Genomic DNA, 21,595 nt, shown 5'->3' on the forward strand with positions numbered 1-21,595 from the left:
GCAGCAACTGAAAACGGCATGGAAACACATGAAAAGCTATTTACAACCGAATCAGAGTTGAATATTATAAATAAATGTTTACGTAATGGCAAAAAGGAAAGAGATTATCGTTGACAGCAGAGAGTGAAACTGGGCCCGATGGAACAGTTTGGAAAGAAATAGATGCAAGTCCCAAACCTGGCAGGACATCAGTTCATGATATTTTTAGGGATATGCTAAACGACATATAATGAAAGGACAAGTAAAAACGGCATTTTATCTTATCATTGATCACTGTATAAGGAATCATATAATAAAATGTATGGAAGAAGAAGCATTTAGAGTATTGGGGACTAAGAGGGAGCTAGATGCAACAAAACTAGGTGCACATCAGGCAAAAAATTTAGATGTCTCATATTTGTGGAATAAAATTTGGAGATCTGCATTTTTTTCAAAATAATGAGCAGAAATTACTTTGCTGAAATTATGAAGTTTATATGATTTGATAAGAAGAGCGAAAAAAGCCAACGTTTACGAACCAATAAATTTGCAATGGTATCTACAGTATGGGGCCAATTTACCGAGAATTCACAAAATTGTTATAAACCTAGTGCATACATTACTTTTATATAAAGAATCGCGGGAAAAAACCATGCAATAAAACTATCAACAAGTTCAGATTCATTACTACAAAAAACTTGTCAAATAAAAAATTGTAAAGGTTACAAAATTATGAAAATTTGTTTAAGATGCGGGAAATATGTATGCGGCAAATGTACATTTGATAATAAGATAATTTGTAAAAGATGCAGCGAAGTTGAATAAGATATATCTCTATATAAATAATTGAAATTAAACAAAAGTAAATTTGGATGAAATTTTATGAAAGTTCATCATTTTATATACATTTAGTTATAAATTAACCATTATCCAAGTTAAATCATGAAAATTATTACTTCTTTAATCATCGGTCATTTTGACCGCACACGGTAGGAATAGGTATACACAAAGTGTCGGTAGGTTTAGTGTTAACATATAGAAATAAAGATTGGTAGTAGTAATAATGATGACAGAGGTAAGCCATAACGGACAATTATTCCAAATAATGCTTCGAGATTTATACTTTAGCTTAAACATAATTTAGTGAACTTAATTTTATCGAAATTTCATTATTTACAAAATATTGGTACATAAATTAAAAAGGGGGGGGGGGTAAGCTCTAAGGCGTGAAAAGTTATATCTTTCGAGTAATTAAATTTCTAGATAAAAATATATTCGTAACGGATAGAAAATACTTATTTGAAACAGTGTATATCTCTCCTATTAATGAATAATATATGTGTATATTATTGTCAGAGTATAAAATTATCTTCTAGTGATGTGATATTTCGATAAAATGTAAGAAGAATGATAATTACAATGCATTCCAAATTTGTGTTGTTTTCACCTACTGAATTCAGGAAGCGGCTTAGCTATTCCTTCACTGTAAGCTTTATGGACTGCCTCACATACGAATCTATATTGACTCTAGAAAAATCATTTTTTTTCATTACATATAAAAGATAATCTTTTTATATATAAATTTCAATTTAATAACTTAACTTGTAAATTTTAACTTACAGCATTTTGTATCATCATTGCTCTTTGATCTCTCATAGATCGTACGATGTCTAATGGATACACCGGTTGATTCGCTTCGATAAGACACAGTGCTGTTTCCATTAAGACTAAGACACCTGTTCTACCAATTCCTGCAGAACAATGAACAACTGCGGGTTCCACTATTCCCGTTCGAGCTGCCCGTACCCTTTCAGTAAACGTTGTGAATTGTCTCCAATCGCTAGGAACTCCATGATCTGGCCAACTACAATATTGCATGTGTGTTATATCTCTTTCTTCTCCAGTCTAAAATGCACAGAAATGACTTAGAATTTTTCTAATATATTTATAATAATATAAATTATAAATATTACTTTATTTTCTTACATTAATATCACGGAGTATGAATTCTCTAAATATAAAAGTATCTTCAACATTTTCAGCTGTAGACGTGAGAGTGAGATTTCGTAACGTTAGAGTTTCATTGAGCGCAGGCCAGTATTGATGGCATTTTGCTCGGCCACGTTCGACCAAAGTTGTGAGCATTACAACAAGGGTACTACCCGCTTCGAGAACCATCTGCCAAAAATCAGCGACAGTCGAAGACAAAGGTCCTTGAGTAGCTATATATCTGTTGATAATACCAGATCCTGGTATTTCCATATTTACATAGTTAGCATTGATATAATCTCCACTTGCAGAGCCCATAAGTATCACTCGAGTAACATCATCTACACAAATTATAATTTATTTTGTGAAGCACATGTTTCGAATCGTATTAATATAGTACTAAGATACTGATATAAATTCTTGTATTTTTCTTTATGCTTACAAGGTGAAATATCTCGATAACGATTTTTACTCTGATTTTCAGGTTTTTTTGATTCAAGAGATGTAAGTTCAGGATTCTTTCTATATAGCTGTTCATACTGCGCGATTAAAGCACCGCTCGCAAGACCATCAGCAAGAAGCAACATCGACTGTGCTAATGCGTCTGATCCAATAGCTGCATGAGGTGCATCCGGAACGTACCTGATTATTTCAACATAAAAATAAACATTAATCATTGCTTTAGTATAACAAATTTAGTTTTATTATCTGTAATACCTATATGGAGGTTCTTCTTCAGATGTTTCATCAGTACCAGCTAGTGCATTATATAAAGCATTCGGTCGAACAGTTAAGGTCAGTTCACCAGAGCCCGAATCACGAGATTGACGAATTAGATTTACTACATGTTCATGTAACAATCCACTGACATCAATTCCATTTATATACACTACCTATTTATCCAATATATTCGTAATAAATAGTTTGCAAAAGTTAATCTAGATAACTTGAAAATAAGTTCAATTTAATTTCATTAAGATATAACAACTAACCTGATCCCCTTCGTTTAATTTCGGATAACAGCGATCAGCAGGAGTATTTGGAGCTACTCTTGATACTAAAATAGGCATATCAAGATCTAAACCACCTTTCACATTAAATCCAAATCGACCTTGTTCATCTGGAGTCAGAGATATTGTAACTAATCCATCTTCTACTATCTACAAATACTCAATTTTATTTTGTGCACATAGAAACTGTTTATTAAAATATTAATAAATACCTGAGGAGCAGGCGAACTTGTAGGTTCACTATAATCAGGAAGATCATAAATGTTCCTTTCAGCAGTTGTATCATCATCAGCATAACTTAAAACTCTAGAACCTAATACAGGCGAAAATGCATTGCCTTGTGTATGCGAGCTCGTTATTTCTTCACGAAGGGACAAAAAGCCACCTTCACTATGGTACATAAAAGGAACAAAAATTAATATAAATATAAAAAAGTTACAAATATTAAATATAAGTTTCAACGAACTCATCGCTAGGATTTCCTTCACCCCACGCTCGACGAGGTTCACGAGCACCAAGAGACTGAACTTTATTATCATATGGTCTAGGCGGTCTTCCAGGGGGCATAGATAATTTTCCTTTCTCTTCGATAATTGGAGCTGATGTTACTCCATGTACTAATCTTTTACTTGGAGATCTAAATAATTTAAATCATTAAGTTAATATTGAACTAATATTATGTTATTAATATTGAATAAATTAATGTTACCGTATAAACGTTCTTTCTACTCTTGCTCTATGCTTCCCATCCTCAACTGTTTGAAATTCTGTACGTCCTGAATATGTAAACCTACTGCTTAAAGTAAGTGGAAACCGCCTTGGCCTCGTTTTAGGACTGTGAAGTCGGAAAAATGTATGGTGCTCTACACACGCTTTCCATAAATTTTTCGAACTCCGATATGTTTGCATGTTGAAGCCAAGGAGAGTATCATAGTTCTCTGACTATAATAAAATTAATTTGTATAATATAACAATATGTAAATTGACTTCTAAATTGTGAACTGAATGTTTAACGAACCTGTTCCCTTCTCAGTTGAATGAAAAATTGTTTCCGCTTAAATGATATTTTAACTATTTTTGACCATGAGAACACGTTAATTTTTATTCCATTTTGAAACACTACTAAACCTATAGATGTTACACCTAATTGTATTTCTTTATTTGTTGAATCCTAAAAAAAATATTTAAATTAAAAGAATGCGTGTTTTGAAAATCTGCAACGGAGGTTATAGGATAAATACATACCCTAGCTTTATGTAATTCTACTCCATACATATCTAACCTTTTTGCATGGTCTAGAAAATTGAATTCTGCATCTGCTGGTAATTGACCCCTGTAAAATAGTATAAATATTCTATAAAGTTTTATAAACTTTGGGTTATTAATATTATATATATAACTTCAACATACTTATGAAGTTTATGCAGCTCAGCTATTTTCTTTTCCATTTCTTCAGTTTGACCTGGTATTAATTGCAATCTAGAAAGATATCCTGGTCCATGTTCTTCAGGATGATAGTCACCCAACTCAGCTATAATTACATAAAAATATAATGATGTATTATGAATAAATTTTACAATGAAACAGATGTTACAATGTATCTAATACATACATTGAACAGTATAACTAGCAATAAGGCATGCTGTACTTGGCGATAATTGAAGTTTTCCATGAAGAATATCTCTTCTAACTTGTAAATAAAACTGATATCTAGTATATTCTTCTTGTAGTTTACTAGGATCAGATACATAAAATTTCACTTTGAAATAGAATTGTCCACCTGAAACAATACATTATATTAAATTATCTTTCATCTTTTTGTATTTAGTAGTGTGAACAAGCATCTGAATACGATCTTTACCCTTACTTCTTATCTGCTTCTTCACTGGTTTACTAGGATCTAACCATCTCTAAAACACAAATTCAATTATAACGCTATTCAATTAATATAAATTTTGTAAATAGATTTTAATAAATTGAATAGACAAGTTTACCATTTCATCTGGTGAATATGTACACGTTGTGGCTCCATTTTCAGCATATTGCAAACCAAAATAATCTTTTTCAACAAGTTCTAAATGTTGGAATACTAAATCTAATAATGTTTGACCTTTTGCTCTTTTCTAAAACATTTTGAAATATTCATATCATATCTATCATATCATAAATGCAACACAAGAAATACTATTTAGAATCACTATATAAACTCACATCTAGTTGAAATGTGTGTTGCGTGTCATCAAGGAAGACAACAGCAGCAGAAAGAGATTTCAATCTACGATTTCTTGCTAGTTCAGCACCACGAACGTGGTAGCTCCCACTGGAGCCACTCAACGCTCTACGTGATACACTTTCAATCATTTCAAAGATACGAAGGCGTGTCAACCACCTTCCCGACACCACCTCTCTGCTATGCTGACCACCTAAATGAAGAGTTAGAAAATTATTCAAAATATATTAACTGCAAATATAAATAGCTAAAGAAAATTGTTATATATAGGTAAATCAAACAAACATAAATCTAATTCTAACTGTCTAATAATTCAATGAGCCAATTGTCAATTATAAAAAGCAATAAGTATGTTTTTGTTTATGCAAAAGTTTATTCATGTTTTTAAGCATTAGTACATATCATTAAAAGAGCTTAGAAAACATTGCTTTGAGTACTGCAACTGTAAGGTTAAGGCAACAATTATGTTGTCAATTGTAATAAATAAGCATATTGAATGAACCAGTTCTATGCATTGTCACAGACTGATCAATCATATATCACTATTGAAAATAATTACATTCAGAAGATGTCATTGAAAATAAATTCATAGAGTCAGTAATCTAACGTCAGTTACATAAGCAAGTTCATATGTACTAGGTGCCAAAATAATGTAGAACAAGGCATTCTGAAAATAGTTTACATAAAAGAAGCAAAGTAAAACTCTTTAAATACAAATACATCTAAGTGCCTTCTAGCATTAACCTCTCATTAAGTAGTCACTAAAGCATTATTTCTTTTTCTTTAAATCAAGTAAAACATATAAAAATACATTCAATTCATCACTATTAACTAAAACTGGAAAAAATATTCAAATATATTTCTAAACAATTTGCATTGTGACAATAAAGCATAGATTTATATTCGCAAAAGTTAGTTCATAAAAATACTATTTTCTATATATTATAAATAAAATATTAAGAGATTAATTTATAATACATTATATTAATATATTATATTAAAATACAAAATAAATATTATATTATATATTATAAATAAAATATAAAAATTCAAAGTATTTAAAGTAAAAATTGTTCTCTAAAAAGATACAGAAATTTACTCAGCAAGTTTGATACATTAATTAATACATATGTATCATGAATATAGTGAATGAAATAGATATTTATATGCATCGAAGTGACAGTCTCATAATTACACTAAACGAACAATGTAAAATCTCCACTTACATTCATGATCCGTTGCACTACCTTTGATAAGGCTTTCACAGGTGTTTTTTTTTAACAAAACGGAAAATGGTCCACGATCGTTAATATTTTTGCAGATTAGATTCGACGAACCATTAAGAAAAATATAATTCGCCCCAGTCGAGACGAAATTTTTTAAAAAACTTTTTCTTTCTTGCAACTCTTTTCATTATTTTTTATAGCGACATATTAACGCGCAAATGTAATTCTAATCTACAAACCAGTTGACATTATTCACGGGATCGTTTTGCCATAGTATATGGTAAAAAACATGTTAAATAGTATAAAAACTGTGTGTCTTTCACTCACTCAACAACATATAAGATAACACTAATAAATCGGCATGAGCGAGCAATAATGTCAATGAATTATGCTCATAATTCTTTTAGAAATTACCAGAATATAATGTATATATGATCATAAATAATTATATCATTGTTTCAAGATAATTATTTTTTATAATGATTTACCATAAAGATTGAAAGTTTTATTTACAGTAAAATTGTTTGACGCCCTGATACAAAACTTAACAGTGTATGTATATGTATTTAATGCACACATGTGTGCATGCATTAACATTAACCATAGAGTGAATAGTCTTACGATTCGTTATTCAATGTTGTTTTTCCAAGTATGATCGGTATATATAAGGTATCCCAATATTGATAGTATAGATGAGGTGGAAGTGATTGTACCTAAACAAAAAATAGGTCAAAAATATATTTGAAATGAAAATATAGAATAAATTCTGTACATTTAAGAATTTGTTTTCGAGAAAATTGAATTAAAAAATTAGTTTGGTATATATAAATTTGCTTAATTACCAACGTGATATCATTAGTACTGGGACACCTTGTATATTTATTATATACATAATATGGATCATAAATGGCGTATGATAAAATTAACGAAAAGATGTTTTAATACTTTTACAGGACATAGGAATAATCAATATTAAAGTATTTTTATATTGTTTTATTAGTCTATACTTTTTTCCTCTTTCTCAGTCCGTATTTAATACATACTTTAATCTTAATCATAACCCATTTTTTTTATTCATTTTCGATTCAACGATATCTGTCTGTTATTAAAAATTTTTTATGCTGACATTTTTTTAAGACAAAGATCAATTTTAAACAAAAAATTTTTCTAAACCCTTAACAAGGGTAATAATTGGTTAATATTCCAAAATGTAAAAAATATGAAATTATTTGACAAACCATGGTTTAAGATTTACACAGTAAGATTTCACACAAAGTCGCGCCAGATATATTAGCACAGATTCGCAACCGTATTCATGACATATCAAGACAAGTACGCAACGGTATAAATATTGCAACATTTGTTTATCAGTATTTAGTGACTAATTCTCTTTCAATACTTTGCATATGAAAAAAAATTAATCATCAATACACATTGTGGTGTGAACGTTAGTTAAACAAGCGGCCGCTTGAGGTGTCGTTAATTTCTCAAATTACGCTGCATGAAACCATTCCCGCCGCGTGGGATATAGTTTGCGGATTACGGTTGCGGTTTGGTTATAAATCCCGCCATCTCCGCAACACGAGCGACGATTTTTGGTGTATTATAATTATGCCGAGTTGATTTCACAGAACCACGAGGTGAAAAACAAGAAGTTATGGCAAACGTATCCGTTGATAAAGAGACGTTTTTTCGGCGTATGAAGCGGCTTTATACCGCATGGAAGGTAAGATATTTGAAATGTTTCGTTCCGCTGTTAAAAATAAATGTAATCGTTTGACAAACAACGTATGATCATTTTTATTAAATAGGATGGAGAAGTTGGTACAGACGATAGTTTTAGTAAAATGGATTGTCTCGTTTCCGCCGTGGGCACGGACGAGGATATCGTGTACAGCAAATCGACAGCGTTGCAGGTAAGTTATACTTTTTGTATTGCTCTAATGCGTTTTTGCATCTTATATTTTGCGTGTGCACTTGTAAACAATAGCATAACCTTATCCCTGTAATTCTGAAAAATATGGTTTTCATAGAATGTTACAAGTTTTTCATGTATATTATACATATTCTTAGTTTGTCACGATGAAAAAAGAACAATTTGTAGAGTTAATATTATCAGAATAAATTTCAATTATGTAACTAAAGTGTTGTAGTTTCTTTTATCATTTTGTTAAATGTAAAAGATAAAATTATTATAAACATATTGTTTCAGACATGGTTTCTCAGTTATGAACTTACAGATACTATAATGATCTTAGCAGAAGAGTGTATCTGTTTCTTGGCTAGTAAGAAAAAAATTGAATTTGTCAGAAAACTTGAAAATCAGAAAAAGGAAGACACTGGTGTACCTTCTGTAAAATTACTTGTGAGGGATAGAGTATGTATTTTCTATAATTTATATTTTGATTTAATAATCATTGAATTTTGTTTCTAATGTTGGTATTAAACTCTTTTATTTTTTAAAGAATGATGAAGATAAAGCCAATTTTGCTAAACTTATTGAGATCATAAAACAAAGTAAAAAGGGTAAAACATTGGGTGTTTTTTCTAAAGAAAATTATCCAGGTGCCTTTATGGACGCGTGGAGAGCTGCATTAAAGCCAGAATCTTTTGATACGGTGTGCAATTTTTTCTTATCATATAATATATAATACCAAACATTTTGGTTATTTCATGATATACATTAATGTGTTAGATTGATGTAAGTGCTGCAGCTGCATATGTAATGTGTCCAAAAGAAGATGCTGAAATTCATACCATAAAAAAGGCGTGTTTAGTATCTGTGGATGTCTTCACAAAGTATCTTAAGGATCAAATTATGGAAATTATAGATTCTGATAAGGTATTTGGTTTTTATTCATTTAAAAATATTTAATATCTAAGCACTCTAGTTCTAATATCTATACATCTTTATTTTAGAAAGTTAAGCATTCAAAGCTTGCAGAAGGTGTAGATGCTGCTATAACAAATAAGAAGTATGTAACTAGTGTTGATGTTACTCAAGTAGATATGTGTTATCCTGCGATAATACAAAGTGGTGGAAATTACTCTTTGAAGTTTAGTGTTGTTAGTGATAAAAACACTTTACATTTCGGTGTCATTGTTTGCTCTCTTGGAGCTCGTTACAAATCTTATTGTTCCAATATAGTTCGAACATTGTTGGTAAATCCTACTAAAACCATTGAGGTAAGTTTTAAACAAAATATTAAGTAATAACATGCTTTAATAACAAATTAAATATGTTTAATAATTATGTACGTTTATTGTAGGATAATTATAACTTCCTTTTACAATTAGAAGAGGAGATTCTAAAGAAATTAGTAGCTGGAGTGAAAATAAGCGAAGTATATGAAACAGGGGTAAAGTATGTAAAGGATGAAAAACCGGAGATGATTGATCATTTAACCAAACACTTTGGATTTGCGATGGGTATTGAATTTAGAGAAAGTTCTTTACTTATTGGTCCAAAAACTCATGCAGTACTAAAGAAAGGCATGGTATTCAATGTAAATGTTGGATTGGCGAATCTTACAAACTCAGAAGCTACTGATAAAGAAGGAAAAATCTATGCACTTTTCATTGGTGACACAGTTATGATTAATGAGGTACTAATCTTTGCTTTAAAAACATGTAATTTTTTTAATATATCGAAAAATAGAAATTAGAATAAAATTATTTATTTCAGGCACAACCTGCTACGAATTTAACACCTTCGAAAAAAAAGGTAAAAAATATTGGAATATTTGTTAAGGATGAAGAGGAAGAAGAAGAAGAAGGAAGTGGAAAGGAAAATGAACCTAAACCTGAGATCCTTGGTCGTGGAAAGAGAACAGCTGTAATAGAATCTAAATTGAGAACAGAACATAGTTCTGAGGAAAAGAGAAAACAACATCAAAAAGAACTGGCACAACAGCTAAATGAAGTTGCAAAAGCTCGGTTAGCTCAACAATCTGGTGGGAAGGAACAAGAAAAGATACGGAAGTCAACAATATCGTACAAAAGTCTGAGTCATATGCCACGAGAACCAGAAGTAAAGGAATTGAAGTTATACGTTGGTAAGTGTATTTGTATTTTGTTTATAAAATAAATTTGATATGTTATTTATTATACGTTATATATCTATATTTCAGACAAAAAATATGAAACTGTAATTTTGCCCATTTTTGGGATTCCTGTACCCTTCCATATATCCACAATTAAAAATATTTCTCAGTCAGTAGAAGGAGATTACACGTACCTCCGAATAAATTTTTTTCATCCTGGTGCCACAATGGGTCGGAACGAAGGTGGATCATATCCACAACCCGATGCTACATTCGTCAAAGAAGTGTTAGTGTACAATTTTATTTCATTTCTTATTCCTTATGATAATTACAAGTTGTATCAATGTTAAGATGAATTGTGTAAATATATGTTAATAAAATTTTTATTTTTATCATCTAGAACATATCGAAGTACAAACACCAAAGAGCCTGGTGAAATTTCAGCACCATCTTCTAATTTAAACACAGCCTTTAGATTAATTAAAGAAGTTCAAAAGAAATTCAAAAATAGAGAAGCAGAAGAAAGGGAGAAGGAGGATCTTGTAAAACAGGACACTCTAATACTCTCTCAAAATAAGGGTAATCCAAAACTAAAAGACTTGTACATTCGACCAAATATCGTTTCGAAGAGAATGACAGGAGGTTTAGAAGCACATGTGAATGGATTCCGTTACACTTCGGTTAGAGGAGATAAAGTTGATATTCTTTACAATAATATTAAAAATGCCTTTTTCCAACCATGTGACGGCGAAATGATCATATTACTTCATTTTCATTTAAAAGTATATATCTTTATTTTAGTTTTAATTACTTTTACTAGCGATCATTTACTAAATACAGACTATTTTCAGCATGCAATAATGTTTGGTAAAAAGAAGCACGTGGACGTGCAGTTTTATACAGAAGTTGGTGAAATCACGACAGATTTAGGGAAACATCAACACATGCACGATCGTGACGATCTTGCTGCTGAACAATCAGAACGAGAACTTAGGCACAAATTGAAAACTGCCTTTAAGAGTTTTTGTGAAAAAGTAATGTTTAATGATTGAAACATTTTATTTTACAAGACTAATAAATAAATTCTAAGAAATAATAAATATTATTCAGGTCGAAAGCATGACGAAACAAGAAATTGAATTTGATACACCGTTCCGAGATCTGGGATTCCCTGGAGCACCATTCAGGAGTACTGTTCTTCTGCAACCCACTAGTGGTTGTTTAGTAAATCTCACAGAATGGGTAAATTTTACTGTATATATAATTACTTTCATATGAACTATAAGTACCAATTCGTTAATCATATTTCTTTCGTATTTTAGCCTCCATTTGTTATAACTTTAGAAGATGTTGAACTTGTTCACTTTGAAAGAGTACAATTTCACCTTAAGAATTTTGATATGATTTTCGTTTTCAAAGACTATCATAGAAAAGTCGCTATGTTAAATGCCATTCCCATGAACATGTTAGATCATGTAAAGGAGTGGCTAAAGTAAGTTCTTTGCGTTTCTCTATTTTCTATGGATTTAATTTCTTGAGAATAAAATATAAACATGCTACTTTTCTTTTTAGCTCGTGTGACATCAGATATACAGAAGGTGTACAATCTTTGAATTGGACAAAGATTATGAAAACTATCACAGATGATCCTGTAGGATTCTTTGACAGTGGTGGTTGGAGTTTCTTGGACCCAGAGAGTGATGCAGAAAATGATGAAGTAGAAGACGAGGAGGAAGAAGAAGACGATGCTTATGAGGTATGGAATTTAGTGAAATAATTATAAACAATAAGATAAATTTGCATATTATAAGATTTAATATTAACAATTATATAGATATTAACAATTTTTATTCTTTATTTGTAGCCATCTGACTTTGACACTGAAGAGGAATCTGATGATGATTCTGAATACTCTGAAGCTTCAGAAGATTCAGATAGCGAAGGTAATATTTGCAAACTTCATTTTATTTAAATACTAAAAAAATGTATCTTGTTTATTATTTAGCATTCTTTTTCTTTAAATTTACATTTTAGAAGAGGAGTTGGGTAGCTCTGAAGAATCTGGTAAAGACTGGTCTGACTTAGAACGGGAAGCAGCTGAAGAAGACAAAGAAAGAGGAGAAGATAGATTCCATGATGATTATAATTCAAGTAAAAAGAAAAAAGGAAGTCGAAAACATTCACCATCACCATCAAAAGACAGGTATATTACTTGATTTTACATATTTCTAAGGTATATTACTTAATCTTACATATTTCTAAATTTGTCACTAACTCAAATATATAACTCATAGGCATAATTCGAAGCACAAGAGTTCTTCAAGTTCAAAAAGTAAAAGTTCGTCCAGTAGTAAAGATAAAAAATCATCGTCGTCGGATAAACATAGGTAAGAAATTACACGTTTCTCTAGGACGTAGGATTTTAACTATTTTAGACATAGAAAGACGTGATTTTGTGATAAAATTGTGTTAAGTATATATTTCAATAATTAAAGATCGGATCGATCGCGGAGTGGGGGATCACACAAGAAAGTGTCTCCTTCCAAATCATCCAAACACAGGTGATTAGCACAAGTACGTGTGTGCTTGGCGATGTTACATTTCATGTTCTGTTTTTGTTTAGTCCCAAGAAGAGCGATAAACATGATAAACACAAGTCGTCAAATCACTCTTCGTCTAGCAGTAAGAAACGAACTCGTGAAGATAGTGCAGAAAGAAATGATAGGGGATCGAAGAAATCTAAGTATGTATAAATATTCTATAATATTAATTTGTAACGATTTGTAATATTTTTTTTATAAATTACTTATATATATTATAGGAAATAAGGGAGATATCTACACATTGGAGGAATCACATATGAAAACACAAACACCGAATGTTGGTTCTATATTAAACTTTCTTATGGTACGTCGATTAAGTTAGAAGGATAGTACATTTTCTTGCATTGATTCATTTAAACTCTTAGCAAACGATTTGTTATTGATATTATTTAAAAGTTCGATAGTGTGCTGCTAAGGCTTGGATACTTATCAGTATCTGCTTGGTGATAGCGATGTAATGTGTATGAACTTGTACGGGTAATTTAACATAAATTTACGAATGAACACATTTTTTATCACTTGTACATAAAACTCTTTTTTAAGTAAAAAAAAATGTCGATCTTAATTATATAATATAACTACTAACACGTATCATTTCATTCCATTGTTCGTTTGCTGGTAGTATTCAAATGTATTTGTAATAACTTATTAAGTTTGTGAATTAAAAATGTATTGAAGTATTGAAACGGTATCCATTGTACAGATAGTATATATAAAAAGAAAACAACGTCTTGTCTGTTATGAATATTGTTTTTTTATTAAATGAATACAAAAATTAATTCTTAATTATAATAAACAATAGGAAAACTTACAGGTATATAATTGTAACACACTCTCAATGCAAGACAATGCACTAGTGTTAACTGTCGTACGTAAGACACCCAGAAAATAGATATTAATTTACTAAGCAAAGAAAGCTGAAATGGATCAAAATCGTTGATAATTTTGTTCGCACGGCTCTGAAATTTGTACCTTGGTAAACAAAATAAATACTTTTTAAGTTATTTATCATTAATGTACGAGATATTGTCACTTATTGACAGAGTGTCCACAGAAATAGAATCGTTGCTACTGTAATATATCACGCTCATGGTACATTTTTAAAGATGGCACAATTACTTAACATTTCTTGCTTTTGTTTGAGTTAAAATTTTTGTTTCATTTTACAGTAGCATAAAAATCAAATGAAAATTCATTCGTCCTTCAGATCTTACATAATTACTTTCTTAACTTCGCGAGAAAGAACGGGATATTGAATTCATAGATTTGTACAAAGGTGAAAGTAGAATGAAAGTAAACAGCTCCACTAAATTTTATTGTATCCTTGACTTCTTTTTTCCTTTCAATATTGTGTTTGATAATAGACATGGAGGAACGTTTACTGACTTATTATGTTTTGAATTCCTTGGCAATGCCATATAATAGATGCCAAAGAAGAACCGTTTCAATAGTAACATAAATGTAGGTGAAGTGAAAGTGTACCTCTGGTTAGTGGTTCTGCAGCTTTCTCCATAACATCACTACGATATATATATATATATATATATATATATATATATATATAATTCTGGCAGGTGACTTAGTTCGACATTTCACAAGTTGCGAATGATTCCTTTTTTTTTACAATGAATGATGTTACTTGGAATGTGTGTTGTAATACTCTTTCTACGAATGATGTTGGCGGACGGCCAGTTTAAAGTATTTTAAGTATGTACCAAATTTTATAAAGTCAAGTAAAATAAATCATCATCCTTTTTCAAATGATTACTTTTTTAATTAAACATTTAGATATATGTACCCTTATTGTTGAGATGAATTTATATTACAGTTTCTAAACGAAAAAAATCGTACAAGCGAATTGCCTCATTTTCAGACATTTATTTACGAAAAAATGAAGAAGCCTAAGTACATCATTATAAAAAAAGACTTATTACATTCTATAAATAATTGTTATAAAACTTAGATTCAAAACATTTTTTACAAGAGAACGATGACGATGATGATGGAGAAGAAAAGCAAGCGAGTCTAATTCCGTCCTATCTGATCGATTTGAGCTTGGAGATTGTTCACCACTTCCGATGGAACGTGCGCTCCCAGAATTTCGAAAAGATTAATCTTCTGATCGCCAGGAATCGATTCGTACGCTGCCAATTCGATGCCTTCTTGAACCTTTTGTATTGTCGCATCTTTCGGAATAAGATAGGTATTCTGTGCCTGTTTTATAGCCTCATTACTGAAAATTTGACCATCCTTTTGTGGAAATGCCATAGTTACTCCCACAATCAATATTGTTGCTAATAACGTAAAATGGACTTTCATCTAAAATAAAAAAAGACAAAGTTTTAGTATTTATTCTATATTTTATATTCTATATTTTTGATTTTATGTATTTTTAAATAACAATTTTTCATTCTATTATAAATTATATAATAGTATTATTATTGGAGATTTATTAGATTAAAGAAATTATTGGATTAAATATTATAACTCTGTTTTACTAAAAAAGATGCATTAAAATAAAGAATGCCCTGCTTTTCCCTTTAATGAAGAAGATTGGGATTTGAAAAGATATTTATCTTGTATTTTGTCATGCTGTGAGAAGAATGGTTGAGCCGATTTTTGCAATCGCTCTTCTGATGCAACGAAGAACGCGCGTAAGAAAATGAACATCAAAAGCAAGACGGTTAATTATTAACGACAAATATTCGTAATATAAAAATTCGTAGCACCAATTTGTTCAATTACTAAAAACATTGTATTGCATACGCTGTAAACCTAAATCGCAAAAATGAACAAATAATAATATAAAAACGTAATTAATGATATGATATATATATATATATATATTCATGAAACTATGTTATAATAAACTATATTACAAAATTTTAAATCATTATACTGTTACAAAATAAATGAAAGAACGAGAGATTTATAGTATTTTAGCGTATGAATTGGTGCATATGGAATTGCAATATATTCTGGTGAAATTGATATTTATATTTACGAAAGTAATGATACTAATCTTGAAAAAAAATGTTGATGAATGAAAACATTATGGAAAGATTAGGTGAAAATCATCACTTTTTTAGGATGATCCTGCAATATTATTTTAATAATTATGATATAGGCAAGGATAATTTATACATGTACTTCCTTTTATGAAACTTAATAAAGAATAGAATAAATATAACTTGTACAAAACGTCTTCGTTAACAATGATCTTTTATTACATTTCACGTTCCATAATTATGAAACAAAATACTCTAACAGTTTCCTAATTGCAAATTACGTAAATCTATTCTACACTTTTATGTACATTAATCCATAAATCAAACAACTTTATGTTTTATCAGATTTATCAGATGCTCATTAGTTTCCCTAGAGATGGGTTCACACTTTCACTCTCGTCAGCGATAAATCAGCGCGAAATAGAACTTTCTGCCAGGTGGATCAACTTTCTCACTTGTTTCATCCTAAATGAGAGAAAAAGCCTAATAACTAAATTTTCGAACGAAAAACTTCGACTTACATTGACAGAACGTTAAACCACAGAAACAAACACACCGATATTACTACGAGAGTCCAGTAGGAACGTTTGAAACTGATCAACGATAGTTAAGTAAAAAGTATAACTCTCTGATGTCCGTGCAAGTCGTAAGCGCCGCAGGGTTAACGGTAAAAGGAAGTTGAGGCTTGGCAGCAATCGTAACAACGATCTCGTGAATGGTACTCACGTTGAGAGTGCGTCGTTTCACAATCGGTCACCGTCGAGCGAAACTAAGCGCGCGATCGGCGGAAGCGGCTTTTATACACTCGAGATGCTTACGAGCGGCGCGGCGGTACCACACCACTCTTGTATCCAGGAGAAGATCCATCTTCCAATTAGTTAATACTTACAGGAAGAAACGGATGCGATCATCGTTCTCTCTCCTGATGTGACTTCCCAGGTGGAAGATTCAAGCGGGTCCCTACTAACATCGGTGTTATTGTGATGTCACAGCTCACTTGTTACTTCATACAATGTTTGCTTATTGATTAACAAGTAAGGAAAGTATTATGAGTATTATTAATTTGCAGTAAATATAGGACAAATGTTGCATGTATGAACAGGTAATTTAGAATCTCGGTAAATGGTTTTGGTAAATAGTTAAATAGATGTGCATAATACAGAGAATGAATATGAGTGCTGCTAAGGAATTAATTGAGGAATTATGAGTACTATTAATTTATTGTAAACGTAAGATACGTGTAATGTTGCATTAATTGATTTAGATTGTTAGTAAGTATTATAGTTAGATATATACAAGTATGTAGTAGCACATACATTTGAATTCAACGAAGCAACTCTTTTAAAGCTTTTCTCTTTACGCTTTTACAAATACCATTGCACGACCCGCCATGAATATTAGTGGCCTGTTAACCAATATGTAGCGAGCCGTTGAGTCTACCGCTGCACCTTATCCACGTTTCACTTTTACCATTGTTTTTCTCGAACTATCGAAGAAGCAATACTGCCGTTGTTATTATAAAACTTTATATAAAACTTAGATATTTATTTACCGAATTTTTTTATAAAATAATATAAAAATATATCGATTATGGCACGATATTTCAATACAAAATGGTCAATAGATTTCTCGCATAATCCGTGACTTTTTTTAATGTATTCAGCTTTAAGTAAAAATTTCGAAATGAATTTAGAAAAAATTTTCATCCCTATGAAAGTAAGATAAATCAGAAAATTAGGATTAACACTTGTAGAATTATTTTATTTTGTAGTGTATAAGATTTATTATGTATCAGTAAAGTACACATAGATTTACATATTCGAAATATAAGTATATATAATTCAAACCCAAATAGTATGGATAGTGTGAATTAAATTGCGATAATTGATTTTAAAGTGTCATTTTTAAACGAAATTTTATGAGGAATAAATAATTAGAATTGAAGTATATCGAACTTAAGTGGAGTATGCTGGGAATTTTGCTGAAAGTGGATGTTGAAGATCAATCAAGAAATAGATTGTACCAGCAAGACCTAAAATAATATATATAGATATTATTAGTTCCATAAAAGATAAGAAAAGATGATTATTATTTATAAGAAAATACCTTCAAATAATGAAAATGGTCTGTCAGGTGACCTGCTTTGATGTGTTCCATAATCCATGCACCACTCTGCAAACTTGCAAGCTCTGTAAAGATATTTTATATCCTGCAAAAAAAATCAATATTTTATTCTGATTTATATCTTTATTGTAAATTCAATACAACCTTTGTTTGCTGGAAAAGACTTAAAAACGTGTATGCATTTCCAGCTACACCATGACATATTCCATATCCTTTTTTAAGTAATCCTCTTGACCAAATCACTTCTCCACATTGTACAGCAGTTGTTAAATAATTTTTATCTTTGTATATCTATATACACATACATTTCATTATGTATTAGAAATTTAAAATTACTAAAGGTTATATGATTTAAACAATAACAACCTCATAAGCTAAACAAAATAACATAGTCATTCCAGGTGCTCCATGGCACCAATGGATCAATTTATCAGTGTGACTTCCAATAGAGGATGGAAAGTTTCCAGAAGGATATCGTATATTCTGAAGGAAGTCTAATGCAGGCTTTATATCCTTTTGTAATTGAGTTTGTGTCAAATACTGCTGTGCCTATAAATAGATTTAAATATTTGAAGATTACAAAAAATTTTTCATACAAGTATTGCTATTAAAATAGCATAACAAAAATTTGTATTTATACTACAGATGTATCGATTAATAGCCTAGCTGGTTCAGCCGATTATCGGCCCATTTTTGTAATCGGTGATAAATCGACAACTGGTCGGCAAAAAAAGCCAATTGACCGACCTTAAATTTTTAGTATTATCGATAACTTGATATAGAAATAAAAATTCAATGTTCTTTCTTGACTGTCATTAGTATAATTTTAATATTTTTTAATATGTACATATTATTACTTGTAGGAATGTATTTATGTGCAACATGATTATTACATAAAAATTTTAAAATAATAGTTAGTACTTATTGAAATATCCTAAATAAGTACCAATTGACTAGGAATTTTGGCCACTATTTCTTAATTTTATCATAATCAAAAGCTTGTTAAAACGAAGAAACAAGACATAATAAAATAAATATATAAATAACAAACAATGTCAACAAATTTTTTCTTTGGATTCGTAATATTAAACAATCCTAAATTCAACACATTTTGTAGCAATGTCTAAAAATGATCCCCAGAGATGGCTAGTTGGCTTCTTGGAAGCCGATTAATCAGTTAGTCGGTTAGTCGACCAAAAACATAATGCATCTTTCATTTATACCATACCTGTAATAGTATATAAAGTATTCCACCCAGTCCATGTGCACCACCAATATACTCTGACCCATGCCAAACATACATTAAAGGTGTTTTGTACTTTCTTGAAGCAGAATACAGATTTCCAGATTTAATTATGAGTGCTATGACCTGATATGATATTTTTTTAATTATTGTGTATTAAAGCACTGATTACCTTTACTTTAAATTTAACTTTCATTGCTCTGATAGTACCTGTTTAATAAGATCATTTTCTATGGGAGCAGGAGATATATTTGAATTTAAGAAGAGGAGGGAAAACAGATAACCAGCTCTTCCATAAAGTAACTCATCAGGCAAATCACTACTTTCATTTAAAACAACTGATTGCAGTGATTTTACTCTGAAAGATAATCCAAATTATAAAACTTAAAAATATTATTTCAAATTCTGTACATGTATAAGTGTGAAATATTATTAAACTATATACTTTGAAATCATATTTTGTGCTACATCAGAATAGCCTTTGGAATGAAAAACAACTGCACCTAAGGCTAGTGGACCTACAATACCAGTCAAAAATGTAATTTCTCTTTTACCCCTGAATTTGTCTATACATATCCTTAATAATTCCATTGCTTCCTGCTCAGAAAAAATGTGCATTTAAGAAATAATTCATCTTTTAAAGGAATAAGAATATTGAAGGATTCATACATCAATGTAAGCTGGTTCATTAAAGCACTTTCCATATTTGTAAAACATGTACGCAATCCCTGCTGATCCAGTATATATGGAATAATCATCGTTATAAGTCCAATGGTTTTTCTTTTCTTTCAATCGATCTATTAATCTTTTTATATATATTTTTACTGTTTCTTTATAGTCTTCATTGATCTAACAAGCATCAATCTCTTTAAGTTCCATACATACACATATGCTTGTAAATAATTTATATTTATATGCTTATAATAATTTACTATCTAATTATTGAATAATGTATATATATATTGAACAATAATTACCTCATTAGTAGTTGCGTTCACAACATTTGCTGAAAGTACATTAGGATAATCATCAAATGGATTATCATAATGTCGATTATCCATTTTGGCACAAATTAAGTGCTTAAATCGATTAATTATATTAATATATGTTGTGCCAAGCGATTTTTCTCTGCTTATTTTATATGTGACACCTGCCTAGGAAAAATTTTGTAGTCCAATATTTTACCAATCAATAATTTTAATTTTTTAAGTTAGCTCGCGAGAAAGAAGATTTTTTACATGTATAAAATAAATATTGTTTATTGAATATCATATTAAAAAAATTACCGGTGTACCTAGTAACAAGGTTAAAAAATATATTTTTTGTTAAATGAGAGTAATACTTCTTAAATACAGATTAATATGTTTATTACATAAAAAAATCCAAATAAATATCTTTTATAAATACTACATTCTATATAATCATAATGGAGAAAGATTTTTTAGAAACATACTGAAAACGTAAGTATTTGATGCATCATTCTAAAAATATACATATATCACTTATCAACAAACCTGCCTCTCAAATTGTTTTTAAGAATTAGATTTTCCAGTAAAATATTATTTGTAATGCACAAAGAAAGAGAAAAGTTTAGGACACAATTATGTTTACAACTATAATCGTAATGTAGCATTCGAGATATCGAAACATGAAAATAAAACTATTTACTTTCGTGTCAACGTTACCGACTGAGTATAGATTAAAAATATTCAGGGTGAATAGTTCCATAATATGCATAATGTATAATATGGTTCAAAGAAATTTTTAAAATAATTACAATATACGTTTTATCCATTTTTTCTCCAAGTCATAAAATCAAAGCATATCAACAAGTGAGTCATAACCACACTCATATTTTTAAATTTAAACGCACTTTTACAATTTTTCGTTATTTTTCAGGTGAATAACTACTAGTTTCTAACATTTTATATGCCACACATAAATATATAATCATGCTAAGAATCCAATTTTGGTCTCGATCATGTACCGAAGCGCACTGTCCATTTCCGGTTTCTTATTTAAATTTAAATTCAAGTTATCTTAAAAAGTTTTGAAAGGAACAATATCTTCTTCCACACTAACTGTAAGGTTTAATAATATCTAGAATTTACCATTATTCTATAATATAAAAGAAAGGAAA

The 21,595-nt window shown here is 30.1% G+C and overlaps 4 protein-coding genes across 12 annotated transcripts; 1 reads left to right on the plus strand and 3 right to left on the minus strand.

The window, feature by feature from the left end:
• Positions 1-1,230: 1,230 nt before the first annotated feature.
• On the minus strand, positions 1,231-7,042 carry LOC117233859 (tyrosine-protein phosphatase non-receptor type 4). 4 transcript variants are annotated; one of them, XM_033494501.1, is made up of 17 exons: positions 6,435-7,042; positions 5,190-5,401; positions 4,973-5,101; positions 4,840-4,888; positions 4,591-4,758; positions 4,389-4,509; positions 4,224-4,311; positions 3,997-4,149; positions 3,688-3,920; positions 3,445-3,615; positions 3,191-3,368; positions 2,961-3,128; positions 2,686-2,861; positions 2,411-2,610; positions 1,966-2,309; positions 1,600-1,884; positions 1,231-1,506 (listed from the first exon to the last, which is right to left on the minus strand). In XM_033494501.1, exons 2-17 carry the CDS (start codon positions 5,337-5,339, stop codon positions 1,423-1,425), a joined length of 2,697 nt encoding a protein of 898 aa, XP_033350392.1. In that variant the 5' UTR covers positions 5,340-5,401; positions 6,435-7,042; the 3' UTR covers positions 1,231-1,422. The 4 variants fall into 4 exon arrangements, with proteins under 4 accessions (XP_033350392.1, XP_033350391.1, XP_033350390.1 ...); XM_033494500.1 differs by lacking the exon at positions 6,435-7,042 and adding an exon at positions 5,953-6,093; XM_033494499.1 differs by lacking the exon at positions 6,435-7,042 and adding an exon at positions 5,768-5,922 and having other exon boundaries at positions 4,846-4,888.
• An 860-nt stretch (positions 7,043-7,902) lies between these two features.
• LOC117233858 (FACT complex subunit spt16) lies at positions 7,903-14,102 on the plus strand. 2 transcript variants are annotated; one of them, XM_033494495.1, is made up of 20 exons: positions 7,903-8,160; positions 8,246-8,350; positions 8,647-8,811; positions 8,900-9,052; positions 9,130-9,276; positions 9,354-9,620; positions 9,704-10,039; positions 10,120-10,489; positions 10,565-10,763; positions 10,878-11,259; positions 11,329-11,511; positions 11,588-11,719; positions 11,800-11,969; positions 12,050-12,233; positions 12,342-12,420; positions 12,512-12,680; positions 12,772-12,864; positions 12,973-13,038; positions 13,101-13,220; positions 13,299-14,102. In XM_033494495.1, exons 1-20 carry the CDS (start codon positions 8,092-8,094, stop codon positions 13,303-13,305), a joined length of 3,396 nt encoding a protein of 1,131 aa, XP_033350386.1. In that variant the 5' UTR covers positions 7,903-8,091; the 3' UTR covers positions 13,306-14,102. The 2 variants fall into 2 exon arrangements, with proteins under 2 accessions (XP_033350386.1, XP_033350388.1); XM_033494497.1 differs by lacking the exon at positions 12,973-13,038 and having other exon boundaries at positions 8,092-8,160.
• Positions 14,103-14,938: 836 nt separating this feature from the next.
• Positions 14,939-17,188, minus strand: LOC117233878. Of its 3 annotated transcripts, none has more exons than XR_004493431.1 (2): positions 16,815-16,971; positions 14,939-15,399 (listed from the first exon to the last, which is right to left on the minus strand). XR_004493431.1 is itself a non-coding variant. In XM_033494547.1 (2 exons), the coding sequence occupies exon 2, from the start codon at positions 15,397-15,399 to the stop codon at positions 15,106-15,108; it is 294 nt and encodes a 97-aa protein (XP_033350438.1). In that variant the 5' UTR covers positions 16,978-17,188; the 3' UTR covers positions 14,939-15,105. The 3 variants fall into 3 exon arrangements, 2 of the variants coding, with proteins under 2 accessions (XP_033350438.1, XP_033350437.1); XM_033494547.1 differs by lacking the exon at positions 16,815-16,971 and adding an exon at positions 16,978-17,188; XM_033494546.1 differs by having other exon boundaries at positions 16,610-16,965.
• Positions 17,189-17,995: 807 nt separating this feature from the next.
• On the minus strand, positions 17,996-21,106 carry LOC117233869 (lanC-like protein 2). Of its 3 annotated transcripts, none has more exons than XM_033494526.1 (10): positions 20,909-21,106; positions 20,433-20,609; positions 20,125-20,304; positions 19,901-20,052; positions 19,666-19,813; positions 19,441-19,581; positions 18,579-18,761; positions 18,357-18,503; positions 18,195-18,297; positions 17,996-18,120 (listed from the first exon to the last, which is right to left on the minus strand). In XM_033494526.1, the coding sequence occupies exons 1-10, from the start codon at positions 20,948-20,950 to the stop codon at positions 18,044-18,046; spliced, it is 1,350 nt and encodes a 449-aa protein (XP_033350417.1). In that variant the 5' UTR covers positions 20,951-21,106; the 3' UTR covers positions 17,996-18,043. The 3 variants fall into 3 exon arrangements, with proteins under 3 accessions (XP_033350417.1, XP_033350419.1, XP_033350418.1); XM_033494528.1 differs by having other exon boundaries at positions 20,433-20,605; positions 20,970-21,097; XM_033494527.1 differs by having other exon boundaries at positions 20,970-21,097.
• Between the last annotated feature and the right edge of the window lie 489 nt (positions 21,107-21,595).

This window comes from Bombus vosnesenskii, unplaced genomic scaffold (genome assembly GCF_011952255.1).
Source record: "Bombus vosnesenskii isolate JDL3184/JDL3185 unplaced genomic scaffold, Bvos_JDL3184-5_v1.1 scf7180000013299, whole genome shotgun sequence".
NCBI lineage: Eukaryota > Metazoa > Arthropoda > Insecta > Hymenoptera > Apidae > Bombus > Bombus vosnesenskii.